The sequence below is a fragment of the Sardina pilchardus genome, chromosome 12, assembly GCF_963854185.1.
Source record: "Sardina pilchardus chromosome 12, fSarPil1.1, whole genome shotgun sequence".
NCBI classification, from domain to species: domain Eukaryota; kingdom Metazoa; phylum Chordata; class Actinopteri; order Clupeiformes; family Clupeidae; genus Sardina; species Sardina pilchardus.
The window spans coordinates 17639723-17654590 of record NC_085005.1 but is presented as its reverse complement, the minus strand read 5'-3'; the positions used below and the strand labels follow the sequence as shown (position 1 = coordinate 17654590).

Sequence of the window (14868 nt, the reverse complement as noted above, 5' to 3'; positions counted from 1 at the left end):
CACACACACACACACACACTCTCTCTCTCTCTCTCACACACACAGACACACACACACACACACACACACACTCTGCCCATTCACTCTGTAATTTATCTGTTGACATGGGCGGGCCAGCTGTTCCTCTGTGCAAGAGGGTCTTGGAGGGTCTAAGTTCAGCTCTCTGCACTGCCGTTTGTCAACATTTGCCATCCTGTGTCTGTGAGGCCAGGCCATGAGGCCATTTGTGTGTGTGTGCACACGTGCAGACCTGTGTGTGTGTGTGCGTGCGCGCGCGCGCATCAGTAACCTTTGATTGAATTTAGAGATCATTTGTTTGTGTGTGACCTGTGACTTGCAAGGGTGTAAATGTGTGTGCATATTAACAAGAACAAGTCATTTAGTGATGTAGTGTCTGTGTGTATCAGTGACGTGCGGTCAGGGTAGGCAGGGTAGGCAGTGCCTACCCTGAGTAAATTTGATTTTAAAAAGAAGGACGACACGTATTTTTAAAAAATATTATTAAAAGCTCACACTGAAGTCACAAACAATACAATTAGAATGCAATTTCAATTCTAAAAAGTAAATTTACGTCTTATTTAAGGTCAAAAACTCAAACGTGAAGGCTTACGCAAACAGCGATTCACAACACTGAACTACGCAGCAAAGCAAACATGCCTGGTTACCGTGGGAACGCCCAAGCAAGCAGTCCCAAAGCTTGCTTTGATTCCAAAGGCCAGAGTAGGCTTGTAAGGTCTCTGCCTATCCTCACCATTCATTTCAATGCTGCGAATTGCGGAGGTTGCGCATGCGTATTACATGATTCATGCGAAAGTTTATGGGGAGAATAAGCATGCTTATTCCCGCCAAGCGCTGCCTTTAGAACGCAGATAAGCCAATGGCAGTCCGGCCTCAACTGGACTCGGGACATCAGCTCGGACAACTCCAGATATGAAACAGCAGGGAGGAGGTAGCCTACAATTACAAATGAATGGTGGATTTATGTAGTTTAGCTAATTAAAAACCCAGACGGATAACCATGGTCAACCAAGTACACCGAGAGGCTAGAAAACGAGGTTATATTTCATCAACAGTAGCCTACAAGATGTCTCACGTTTGCAGCAGGTCTACTAAAGAAGCCAACAACGCACCAGGTATTCACTAGCCTATCCAGCATGTCACGGGCAGAAAAAAAAAGTTTGGGTCTCAGTTAAAACGATTTCCCCCCTCTTAATCCCCCATAAATACCAGCCTAGGTCTAGTGAGGGAAACTAGCTTAGGCTATTTGTTATTAAAATAGGACCCCAACGAATTTTCTTCCTTATTTCCTTCTCAAACTACGTTGAAACTGCATCTTTAACAGCCCAATTTTCAAAATTTCCCCCGGACCCCCGTAGGGTAAAAAAAAAAATGTTTTTTTAAAAATGCACACCTAGTGATGCCTCTGAATCTGTAAAATGACTAGGAGGAGTATTACCATGAAAATATAGTAATATTTGCGAGTGTATGGATGGAATTTACACATGTGAATGGCCACTGCCTACCCTGCCGCAGACCTCACCGCACGCCACTGGTGTGTATGTGTGTGTGTGTGTGTGTGTGTGTGTGTTTGCTCAAAACACAGCACTGTTTAGTTTACTCTGCTATCCATCTTATTCCTTAACCCGGAAATATGTATCGTTGCGATGGTTACGATACTGTTTTCAACTTCCGTTCATTCTGTTAACATGTGCGTTCTCCGTAGCGAACTAGATTATGCCTCAACTTAGATTTCTTTTGAAATGTTGACAATTCTGACCTCGGCATGTATATACTACATCATATATAACCGATATAAAGTAGAAAAGTTTACTTTTATATGCGTTATGATATGTTAAGCACCGTAAACCGTCACGTTAAAACAGATACAATGCAGCTTCGCCGGAAATAGAAAACCGTTTCGGTGTCATGGCGACCCCCATTGTTGGCTGCGGAATATCGTGGATAGGAGCTATCATAAATTCAATACAGAAAAAACTGGGTCAATGCATGCAAAGTAAACGTTTTACTGCTTTCTTCAAATCAGATTGTAAAACAGCAGAAAGCCCATTTACAGTGCTGTGATCTACCGAATTGCAACTCCTGTATCATAGTCCTTCCGTCAAAAAGAGAACTCGCACACCAATGTTGCCGATGCAAAATTTAATCCAACCAGTGAGGAGTGTAAAGTGCCACCCTAGTGTGTTCTCGTTTTGACTACAGGACTGAGATACTTGTAGTGGAACTGACGGACGCACCAGGCAGTGAGTCGTTGGCGCGATACCCTGTTTGCGCTACACCGACTGCTGTATCATGTCACACATGAGATGGCACCGTTTCTGAAGATCACATGCACCGCACCAGACAGCTTCAACACTCCCACTCTCTGGATAGCCTGAGCAGTAGTAGATCACAGAGCCACCGAACTACACACTCACACACACACACACACACACACACACACACACACACTGCATAGCCTGAGTAGTCTCAGATCACAGAGCCACCGAACTACACACACATACTGTACACACACACACACACACACACACACACACACACACACACACACATTCTGCATAGCCTGAGTAGTCTCAGATCACAGAGCCACCGAACTCACACACACACACACACACACACACACACACACACACACACACACACACCCTGCATGGGCTGAGGAGTCTCAGATCACACCTCTTCATCAGATCACTGCTTCTAACAGCTGGAGTGCCTCACACACACACACACACACAAATGCACATGCACACACACTTACATTTGGCACGACGATGACGAGCATGCAGGCCACTCCGCTGAGCAGCAGTGCTGGAGCACAAGTCTTCTTCCTGCCCACTCGATCCATCGCATAACAGCCAATCAGATAAGAGGGAATCTCCACCAGACCTGCCCACAGCCAATCAAAAAACAATCAGGGCCAATAATCAAATATAACGCTCACAATACAGACAGTACTGACTATCTAAACTCTCTGCGGGGCTACAGTGATGACCTAATTATAAAAAGATTTTAAGATATAACATAATTCTATTGTCCAATGATTTCATGTTTGTATTAATGTCTGCTTTTTCATCTTCTTTGTTGAGTTATGAGTGTTTTTTTGGAGTCTGACAAACAAACAGTGTATCTGTGAAGTCTCCTGATAGCTCACTGCCCGCATCACTCAGGTGCACTCCAGGTGATCTACACACACCTGACCTTTGTCGTCATCAAACACACAAGCATTTTTTTTTTCATGAGGCGAACTCTGATCGTCATAACACTTTTCAATTGCCAGGCTCGATGTGTATCAAAACGATGTCTTCATATCTTTCCATGAGTAATCTATCTGGCAGGAGCAATCCAGTCCAGACTAGAATTGTGTTTCATTATAGGGCATAAAAAGAGAGATAAGAGGGTCATCCCCTGGGAAATTAGCCGCCACACACACACACACACACACGGCAATGTGGCATGCTTCTATATACGGCAATTAAATTATATTGCTGTACATGAAAATGTAATACTTCTGTAGAACATTTGGAACATTACGTACATCTGGCTAAAAGGCAAACTGTTCATCTAATGGGCCACATGCCATGCACTTCCTGGATGGCTTTTCAGCCAGCACAAATATTTCCGATTGACCATCACCTGCACTGTTTTCGAGTACCTGTTTACGCGGGTCCCGGTGGGGGGTTACACCTAGTGAATGAGCATGTTAAAGTGCTTTATGGAATTTATGGGATGTTAATAAAACGGATTTATGTGTGTGTGTCAAAATTGAATGAAGAATTGCACTGTTGGGTCTAAACAAAATATTTACACAAACACACTCTACCCTCACCTGCAGGAATAGGAACTGCTTGTTCTTCAGCTCACACCGGTCATGCACTCACTCACACACACACACACACACACACACACACACACACACACACACACACACACACACACACACACACACACACACACATACACACACTCACCAACGAGGAAGAGGTTGACATACTGGTTGCCCCCGAGGTTGACTGACCCCAGGCTGAAGACATAGTAGCCCAGGCTACCGATAAACCAGATGGCCCAGCAGATGACCGTGCGGATGGTCATCCTGCAGCTGCTGAACAGGTCCAGGATGCTGATCTTGTGCTCTGAGACGCCGGACTGGCCAGTGGGGGCAGAGGCCTCAGCTGCCTTCTCGTCGAGCGCGGCTCCCTCGCTGGTGTTTGACTCCAGCAGGTCAGAGACCTGCCGACAGGTGAGAGGAGGAGAGACATCATCGTTATTATTATCGTCATCATCATCATCATCATTATCACTCTGATCACCACCACCATCACCATCATCATTATCACTTTAATCATCACCACCACCATCATCGTCGTCATCACCATCATTATCAATCTTCATCATGATCATCATCATCAATCTGTTCCTCATCATCATCACCACTCTTCATCATGATCATCATCATCAATCTGCTCCTCATCATCACATCATCATCAATCAAATCATTGTCATCATCCTCATCATCACTCTAATCATTATCACTACTCTAACCATCATCATCATCATCATCGTCATCATCATCATCATCATCGTCATCATCATCAAACCAACACTCTAATAATCATCGTCATCATCATCATCATCAAATTCTAATAATTCTAATAATCATCATCATCATCGTCATCATCATCAAATCAATACTCTAATCATCATCATCATCATCAAACCAACACTCTATTCATCACCATCATTGTCGTCACCACCCACCACCATCTAGATTGCACAAACACACACACACACACACACACACACACACACACACACACACACAAACACAACACATGCGTGTACAGTACCTTTAGCGTTGCGGGCAGGCCGTTGAAGCGGGCGATGTTGTCCAGCAGCTGCTGGGCCTCCTGGTGCCGGCCCTTGGCCATCAGGTAGAAGGGCGTCTCGGGGAAACTCCAGCAGAAGAGGAGGAAGGGCGAGGTGCTGAGCGTCAGGATGATCTGGTAGATCCACCACACGCGCACCAGGTAGCCCACCAGCGCCACCACCATGATGCCCACCGCGAAGGCCGCGTGCACGTGCAGCGACGTCCAGGTGCGCACCTTGCTGCCCGTGAACTCCGTCACGTACACAAACACCACCACCAGGTAGCCACTGGACACCTACGACGCACACACACACAGATGGTTTTCAAAAAGCTTTTTTTGAGCCACAATGTGAACGTGTGTGTGTGTGTGTGTGTGTGTGTGTCTGTGTGTGTGTGTGTGTGTGTTGTGTCTGTGTCCTGACACACACTCACCATGGCAAGCAGGAATCGCACCACCACAAAGAAGTAGTAGTTTCCTGTGAAGGCCACCACCACTCCAAACAGAAACTGGCAAATGCTGGTCGCCATCAGGATAGGCTTCCTCCCAACCCTACAGGAGAGACCAACAGTCAGTAAGGCTCACACACACACACACACACACACAGTCTCTTTCTCAGACACATACACACATACACATACACACAGACACTCGCCTCTAGGAAAGACAAACAGACACTAAGGCTTGAGTGAAAGAACACACAAACACTGAGATTACGGCCGACAGCAGCCATGTGGAGTAAGGGCAGCAGTCCCTTTATTTATAGATTGAGGAATTCTGGATGAAGCATTCTGGAGATGGATACCCCCCCCCCCCCCCAAACACACATTCCATACCATACTACGTCTCTCTACCTCTCTCTCTTCCTCCCTCTCTCTCTCTCTCTCTTTCTCTCTCTCTCTCCGAGGTCTGAGGAAGACCTGAACAGTTTTTTGAGCATGTAAACTGGGGGCAAAAAGTCCACCATCAACACATATACACACATGCACTTTATTCTGTTGCATAAGTTCACTACTTTCTTGTTGTGCACAACGTATCTCCGCTATTGCTTTGTTGACACAAGTATGTACATTGCCAGGCCAAAAAAGGTCACCACCAGCTGGATTTAACTAAGCAAATAGGTAAGGGCCTCCCTGTGGGGGCAGTGCTGTGACCTGAGGCTGCAGTTGGTCAGCAGGTCTAGGATCAGCAACACTATGTGCCCGAAGAATGAGGTTAGCTGACTATACTGAATGGGCTTGAGGTCATTCCATCAATGGAGTTTTTTTTCCTTCACTGATGGCACGGGCATCTTCCATGCCAGGATTCATTGGGCTGAAATTGTGAAAGATTGGTTCAGGGAGCACGAGACCATCATTTTCACCACAGAGTCCAGAGCTTAACCCCATTGAGAATCTTCAGGGTGGGCTGGAAAAGACTTTGCACAGTGGTTCCAAATCTCCCATCATCAACACAAGATCTTGGTGAAAAAGTAATGCACCACCGCGTGTGTGTTGTGACACTGCAGAAGCTTGTGGAAATGATGCCACAGAGAATGTGTGTCGTAATCAATGCTAAAGGCTATATGTCAATGCAAGATAAGCATTAGTCAATACAAAATAACTGTGCATTTCCCAATGCCAGGAAACAAATGTGTCAATAACACAACTATGCATATTCCAATACCAGATAAGTATGTATCAATACAAAATAAGCACGCCTGTAGCCACACACTTAAACCTAGAGTGTAAACAAGGCTGAATGTCATTCCAAAACCTTCTGCATTCTTCTACATTATCCTGATGTCCTTTTATAGATGTGTGTGATGTGTTCAAGTATCTTATCATGAACACAGTTTATTTGCATTGCCGATAACAAAATGATATGTGTACAATTCAAGTGTAGAAGAACTTGTGAATGATACAGGGACTCAGTGACATGAAAGGACATGTGGCAGTGGCACAACACACCTTTTTTCAGCAGACTAATGAGAGAGACACCCCCCCCCCCCTCCCATATTGATTGTTGCTATGGATACTTTACACTGCAAACACACATCTATGTTAAGCACACATGACCTGAATCTCTTCCACTCTCACACACTGCCCGCCAACTCCATACTGACCAGGGTCCACCACAACAAAGGGAAAGCCACGATAGATAGATAGATAGATAGATAGATAGATAGATAGATAGATAGATACTTTATTGATCCCCAATGGGAAATTCAACAGGGAGTATCGTCTTTGACTTGGGCCCTTATGCCATTTTGCATCCTTACAGGTCAACTGGTCCAGGGTCCTGTCTAGGGATGTAACGATACACTCAACTCACGACTCGATATGGATCACGATTTTTTGTTCACGATACGATTTTATCACGATTTTTTTTTTATATTGATGCTGTTTGAAGAGGTTGCTCTAAAGAAAATCAAATTGCACCACTCCCTCTCCTCTTAAAATAAATGGCAGGCCCTACTCTGCCCTGCAAAGCAAAAAGGCAGTAACTATGCAGAGTGCAAACTGAAGAAAAAAAAAACATTTTAAAGTTATGCTGTTGCTTAGCCTTATGGTTGTAGTTAATGTAGCAGTTATTGGAGTTTTTTTTTTTTTTTTTACTTTACATTAGCTTATTTTTGGTACTTATCAGTCTTCATAACAACTTTAATGTCATGAAAATAATAATAACTAATTTTCGACCAAAAATGCAGTTAGGCCCTACTGCCTTTCTGCTTTGTAGGGCAGTAGGCTACTGTTATATGCTACATCATTATAGTTGTTCAAGTGCACACACTAAATAGAGAGCTAGGATTAAAATTCAGACTGTGCCTTTAAATAGGCAACTTTTCCCATCTATCAGCACAATGCTACAGTAAGCCATTTCCACTAAAACAATCAGCTCAATATTATGTGCAAGACTGATGTTTACCAAGCATGCAAACGTGTTAATCTCTTAGCACTATCGTCATACGTTTTCTCATAGTGAGATGGCTATCCCGACAAATGTTCTGATGTAGGCTACATGGGGCGCACGGAGGTGACCGGCGGGACAAACGCGAAATGACAAGGTGTTAACTAAACAATTGAGTAGACCTAAGGTCGACAGGCTTTGTGGTTAAAACGATGAAAACCAGTAGGTTAGTCTGTCACAGCTAACTTCGTTCAAGCACAGTGGCTTAGACTAGTTTACATGCGCAGAAATTAAAAGTCAATATCAGCATCACAAGATTGCTGTCATTATCGGAAAATCCAGACACGTCAAACTGGACGCGAACGCGTGGCAAAAACAAAACAACTTCATAAATGATGTCTTTTTCAAACCTTGAAAACACCACATTAAAATCCAAGCATTTTCAAGGATTTCAAGCACCCATACGAACCCTGACACACACACTCTAGTTCAGTTGCCTACCGTCGTCTTCCCTCGTTCTGTGCCCCGTACCTAGTGACATAAGTCACGTGACTCATCGCGATTCATTTTTTCTATCAACCGGTGCGAATCGTCACGCATTTGTATCGATTTTTATTCGTGTCACGATGCATCGTTACATCCCTAGTCCTGTCAGGATACTATGAGCACTATCTAGTCTCCTTACAGCTACTGGTCCAGGGTCCTGTCAGGATACTATGTACACTATCTAGTGTCCTTACAGCTACTGGTCCAGGGTCCTCTCAAGATATTGTACACTATCTAGTGTCCTTACAACTCAACTGGTCCAGGGTCCTCTCAGCATAATGTACACTATCCAGTGTCCTTACAGCTCAACTGGTCCAGGGCCCTATCAGGATATTACAGTATGTACACTATCTATCTAGTGTCCTTACAGCTCAACTGGACCTTCAGGCTGTGATCCACACTCTTGCTCAACTGGTCCATGGGCTCATGTACTGTACACTATCTACAGTAGTGTCATTACAGCTCAACTTCTCCAAGGACTCTTAAGCAGAGATCACACTGACCAGCGCCAGACGGCAGATGTGCTGCGATTCAGCAGCGGAACAGCTGGAGCGCCGGTGACATGCTATTGTCAAACGATCTCAGCGATGAACTTGGTTCAACTTTTAAAGGCTCCTCAATTATTGTCGGTTTAAGCAATATAATGTGGACGGTTGATTCTTGCATGATTCTTTACTGCCGATGATTTGTTATTCCCAATGTAATCTGCACCTTAGGCCATCATGCAGACTATCTATATTTCAACAGGTCTAAGGCCCGTTTGCTGAATGAATTGTACACAATTGCATCAATGACCAAAGTTGTCCCTCTCACTCACATACATGCACACCTGCAAGCAAGCAAACACGCACGCACACACACACACACACACACGCACACACACACACACACACACCTTACCTGTCCGCAATGTCTCCGAAGACGAGCGCGCCAATAAGGACGCCTAACATGAAGGTGGGTTGCGCGAGTTTGGCGAGCCACTCGCCCTCACACACCAGGTCCCAGTCGGTCACGATGCTCTGATGCACCTCGCTCAAGTCGTAAACGAATCCACCGGGGCACGTCTCCACTTTCTTTGAACCATTGAAAACGTATCGAAGCTCGTCTCCTGCGTCCAACCGGAGCGCGCGTTGGCACTGGCTCAGCTCCCATTGCTGTCCGGCGGTCGTTTGGACGACCACGGGCCCTTTACCGGGAGAGTAAGAGGGCCAGATGTCCTGAAGCGATCCTGCCGTGTGGTTGACGAACAGAACATCGGTGATGTTCTCCACGCCACAGAGGAACTTTGGCGTCTCGACCAAAAACACAGAGGCGAGATAGTGAATCCCGCATGATATGGCTTGGAATACGGCTGCGAAATACAGACATGCTTGATACCTGTGAGGATGGATGAGATTTTACCAGACCGTTAGACTAGATACTCAGGTCAGTAACAAACCAGACAATTATTAAAACAACTAACACTTGCAATTATTAAACGCAGATTGCTCAGATCAGAAACGCCAAGGAATTAGTAGCCTAAACCCGAACCGTTACACGGTACAGAGGGTAGAACAGTTTTAAGCATCTAGATGACTGTGTCACCGTGTGCTCTACAAACTATTTTAATGTGATTTCCTCGGCCTACATGACGCAATGCTGAAAACGCGTGCGGGTCTGCTTGCAGCGCATGGACTGACCAACTTATGGTCGACATCTGGTGGGCAACACAGTATGACACATAACGGCAGTGGTATTAACAGAACGCTAAACTCTTAACTTAACTGAATGCCACTTCTGGTCACATAAGACTGTAACTTTAACGGTAAGTTAAATATGATATATGAAACCATTACTTCACAACAAATTGTTCAACACACAGGTCTGTCTTGCAAATGTGTCCTGGCTATCATAATTCATCAACAGATGATATTTGATTTAGTTGATAAAACATACTTTTTCTACGCAATGTTAGAAGAATGCCTTAGGATCTAACCGTTTGAAGTGTCCAAGCTCGTCGAATAATCTCTCTACGCCGGTAGTCATTATGAATCTCTAGCTGAGTCGCTGGGTAAATTTTGGGTCTTGCGTTACCGCTATCCAGGGGGGTTGCCCTCTCACGACTGGCTCCTCACAATTTGTAAAGGTCTCTTATCAGAGATTCTGTAGAAAGAGGGGCGGTTACGCCGGGAAAATTTCCACTCCGAATATCCAACAGGAAAAACAACTTGTCAAGACCATGGTCAGGTTTGGAGAGTGCAGCAGTCCATTCTCTCTGAAACTTTTGGAAACTAACCTACCGTGCGACAAAGGTGGAAGGATACTGTCATATCTCAGACAAAACGCACACACACTCATGCGCATGGCGTCACAACATGCTGCTTATTGACATATCGAGAGACCCATGCAACCCATCCCCACCAGTTCAAGTTGGCATTGCAGGATTTCATATCAATTCAATTTTGAACCAGCAATTTTTAAGTATTTAAAATCATTGAGATGGTATAACTCCTCGCTGGATGATGTTTGCACTTTCGTGACCCAAGTAGAGGTTAGGTGCGCTACGGTGTTTGATGTGAAAACAAGCGTAAAGCCCTTGTTTGAAAAGAACCACAGGTAACGAGAACTGTCACAAATGTAATTTTGCCTCGGTCTGAATCACAAACTCTTATGGCTCGTTGGGTTTGCGACAACATGTTAAAGTTAAAGCCTGTCATAGCCATTTGAGCTACCGCAATCCTGTACGCACTGTGCATACATTCACGGCTTTACCCGTAAAATAATTCAATAGTGCAACAATTAAAATAGATTGTGTAATGTCTTGATTGAAACATGCTTCGCGCACAAATGGTAGCCTCCCAGCTAACACATGACGTTGCAGCGACGTTGTCAGAAAGGGGAGATGTTATAAAATGAGAGGTGTTATCATTTAGTACCCCCCAGCCCCCCCCCCCCCCACACACACACACACACTCAAAACAGATTAATTTAAATATTACATTTTCACATATGAAATATATAATTATTCAGTTATTCCAACCTTTAATGAAATCACTATCACTACAAGGTTACACATCTGGAGGTAAGATTGGTCTAAATCGTATAGCTGTCTCTAAATAGAGAGCGGGTTTATGCCGAGATCATTCAAAAAGCAAAACACAATGATTTGTTCTGGATGCTTACTCAACAAGTAAATACTTCCCATCATAAAGAACCTGGACTAGATGTAATATCATAGCAAGAGACAGAGTAACAGTGAGCCAAGATGTGGGGTATGTCCCTACTATAAATGTCCCAGCCACAGACCCGTCAACAGTTTTAGAAATGAATGAACTGATGAGACAGAAGCTGAAACTCCAACAAGTCGTGGTGGTGATGGATGTCTTCACGATGCATTCAAAGACGCTCCCCTCCTACACCTATAGGACACTCAGATCACCTCTCATCTACTGGCCAAGTATTCATCAAAAGTGTGAAACCAACTCATCAAAAGTGTGAATTGAAACCAACAGTTTGGAAGTTTCAGTATTCAGCAAATTAGGTTGTCTGCATTCAGATAAGTCTTGAATTGTATCAGCCAAATTGAAGAGCAGAGTCACAAATAATGAGTCGAAATAGGGCTGGGCTCTTATGAGTGGTTTAACAAAACACAATTCTTACGGGTGATTTTCTGCCTGTACAAATGTCTTATTCCGCAGTATATTTTCTCTCAGTACAACTCACTGGAATAGACCTGATGTGCATAGGTTGGCAGCACTGACCTCAATAGTTTCAACCCAGTGTTGAACAACATTTCAAACCATGTCTACAACCAACCATGTCTACATCCCACTCCCCATAGGGAGCCAAGGGACATAGGTTATGTCCAGAAGTCAAGCGTGCACGCTGGATAGTACCTCCTTACCAGTAGCGTTGTAGTTAGCTTGCTCCTCAGTATGCGTCCCTACCTACATTTGGACAGCACTAACTAGTTGGCGTCACCTGACTCGGGGAGGGGGGTGTGTTGACAATTTGCATGACGTGTGGAGCTTGACCTGCGCTGCGCAATGGATTATGGGATACCTGAGGGCAAAAAAGATGCATCGATGCACGCTTCGAAATCACGCCAAAGAAAGTAGCCAACTAGTGAGAGCGCTTGACTTTCGGACAGTCTATTCTGACGTAACTTCCGGAAAAAGCACACTGCCCAGCGTGCACGCTTGACTTCTGGACACAGGGATTAGGGACCTCCACACTCCTCCTGGATCCTAAATTTAACCATTTGATGGATCCTAAGATTTCAGTATGTCTTGGTGTCCGGTTTCACATGATGTACACCTTCTCCACGGCAGTCTGCTGAAGGGCTTACAGGTGAAACTAAAAAAAAATGAATATCATGCAAAAAGTTCATTTGCAGTATCAACTTATTCGACTTAAAAGCCGAAACTGAAATATTCAGTTATGAATATTCATTACATTAATTTGTCATTACATGCAAAGTGAGATATTCTAAGCCATTATATGCAAAGTGAGATATTCTAAGCCATTATTTGTTATAATTGTGATGATTTTGGTTTACAGCTTATAAACCCCCCCCCCCCCCCCCAAAAAAAATAGAATATTGTGAAAAGGTTCAATATTGTAAGTGTCGCACTCTAATCAGCTAGTTAATCCAAAATGCCTGTAGGGTTTCTGAGCCTTTAGGGTCTCTCAATCTGGTTCAGTAGAATTCACAATCATACTGTAGGGAAGGCTCCTGACCTGACAGTTGTGCAGAAAACTGTCATTGACACCCTCCACAAGGAGCAAAATTGCAGCCAATTGCAAATGAAGTCGAATGTTCTCAAAGTGCTGTATCAAAGCACATAAATAGAAAGTTAGGAAGAAGGGAAAAATGTGGAGGAAAAGGTGCGGGGGGGAAAGTATGGGGGAGCTTCATAAGGAGTGGGATGAGGCTAGAGTTACTGCATCAAGAGCCAACACACACTTACGAATTCTGGACACGGGCTTCAAATGTTGTATTCCTTGTCAAGTTGCTCCTGAACAACAAACAATGTCAGAAGCATCTTGCTCTTCACTGGTCTGTTGCTCAGTGGTCCAAAGTCCTCTTTTCTGATGAGAGCAAATTTTGAATCTCATTTGAAAACCAAAGTCTGGCGGAAGAATGGGGAGGCAGTGCACACAATCCAAGATGCTTGAAGTCCAGTGTGAGGTTTCCACAGTCTGTGTTGATTTGGGGAGTCATCTGTTGGTGTTGGTGCACTGTGCAAGTCCAGAGCCAACAGAACCATCTACCAGGACATATTGGAACACTTCCTGCCTCTTTCAGCAGAGAAGCTTTATGGAGATGCTGACTTCATTTTCCAGCAGGACTTGGCACCTGCCCACAATGGCAAACGTACCAAAAACCTGGTTCAATGACCATGGGGAAAATCATTTTTCTAATTGATTCCATGTAATATTCTAATTTTCTGAGATTTTGAATTTGGGGGTTTCATAAACTGTAAGTCACAATCATCCAAATAAAGGCTTGACATATCTCAGTTTGCATGTAATGAGTCCATATAATGTATAAGTTTGACTTTTAAAGATAAATTACTGAGATAGATGAACATTTGCATGATATTCTAATCTTTCGAGTTTCACCTGTATTTGTCACTAGATATCAGTGCGCTGATGGTCTCTAGATTGTGAATGGCTTACTCTCATTGGCACACTGTGATTGGTGGGGTTCTCTCCTCAGTTTGCCTCACAACCCCTGGGGTTGGAGCGATGCCAGAAAAGTGACTGCTTTACCATGAGTCACATGTTCTCAGAGGGGATATACAATCATTCCTGAGCTCTCTGCTCATTCCTCAAGGCACACACACACACACAGACAATAGGCTACATACAGTACCCTCCAGAATTATTGGCACCCTTGGTAAAAGTTGACTAAAAATAGGTATAAAAAATAATCTTTAGGTGATTTATTGTACTCCCACAATGAAAACAATGAGGAAAAATATACCCTGCAAGGCAAGCAAATTTATTCTGAGAAAAAGGAAAATCTCATAAAGAAATAAATATTTTTAACAAAAACAGCTTGCTCACAATTATTGGCACCCCTGAAACATATTATGTACAACATTTAACAGGAGCATTTTCCTATGTAAATGCAACGTTTTAAAGTAAATCAGAGTGTCTGTGAACTTTCAGAAGTAGTTCATGACGTTCTTTTTCACTATGGTATGAAAATGAAGTCACTCAGAGGCTAAATCCTCTAGTCATTTTTCAACATTGGAGAGACAAGAGAATACACTAAATTGAAATAAAAAGAAATTGTGTTGACATTTGTAAGTAAGAGAATGTCTATGGAAACTAGGTATTTTGTTGAAAATGCCTATATTTCCAGTTAAAATGATGACTAAAAGGTTCTAATCATCTGGAAATGTGGCAAACATGCTTGGACAAAGACCCATGGCTATTTTGCTCCCACGCACAGTATGGAGGATGGTATGATAGGCAAAAAAATCCATAAGAACCACTGTTGAGAGTTACAGACAAAGCTATCATCTTGGGGTCACCAAGTCCCCCCAAAAAATCTTCAAAAGTG

At 43.7% G+C, this 14868-nt stretch overlaps 1 protein-coding gene across 1 annotated transcript in view; it reads right to left on the bottom strand.

Annotated features, from left to right (window-relative positions):
• Window positions 1-10606, bottom strand: part of slc22a16 (solute carrier family 22 member 16) — a 16677-nt gene extending 6071 nt beyond the window's left edge. The window contains exons 1-6 of the mRNA XM_062550656.1: window positions 10291-10606; window positions 9216-9692; window positions 5315-5432; window positions 4863-5177; window positions 3987-4245; window positions 2777-2904 (exon numbers count right to left, since the gene is read on the bottom strand). Of these exons, the coding sequence (XP_062406640.1) occupies window positions 2777-2904; window positions 3987-4245; window positions 4863-5177; window positions 5315-5432; window positions 9216-9692; window positions 10291-10340 (1347 nt within the window). The 5' untranslated portion in view covers window positions 10341-10606. The remainder of the gene's footprint in view (window positions 1-2776; window positions 2905-3986; window positions 4246-4862; window positions 5178-5314; window positions 5433-9215; window positions 9693-10290) is intronic.
• Window positions 10607-14868: the final 4262 nt, after the last annotated feature.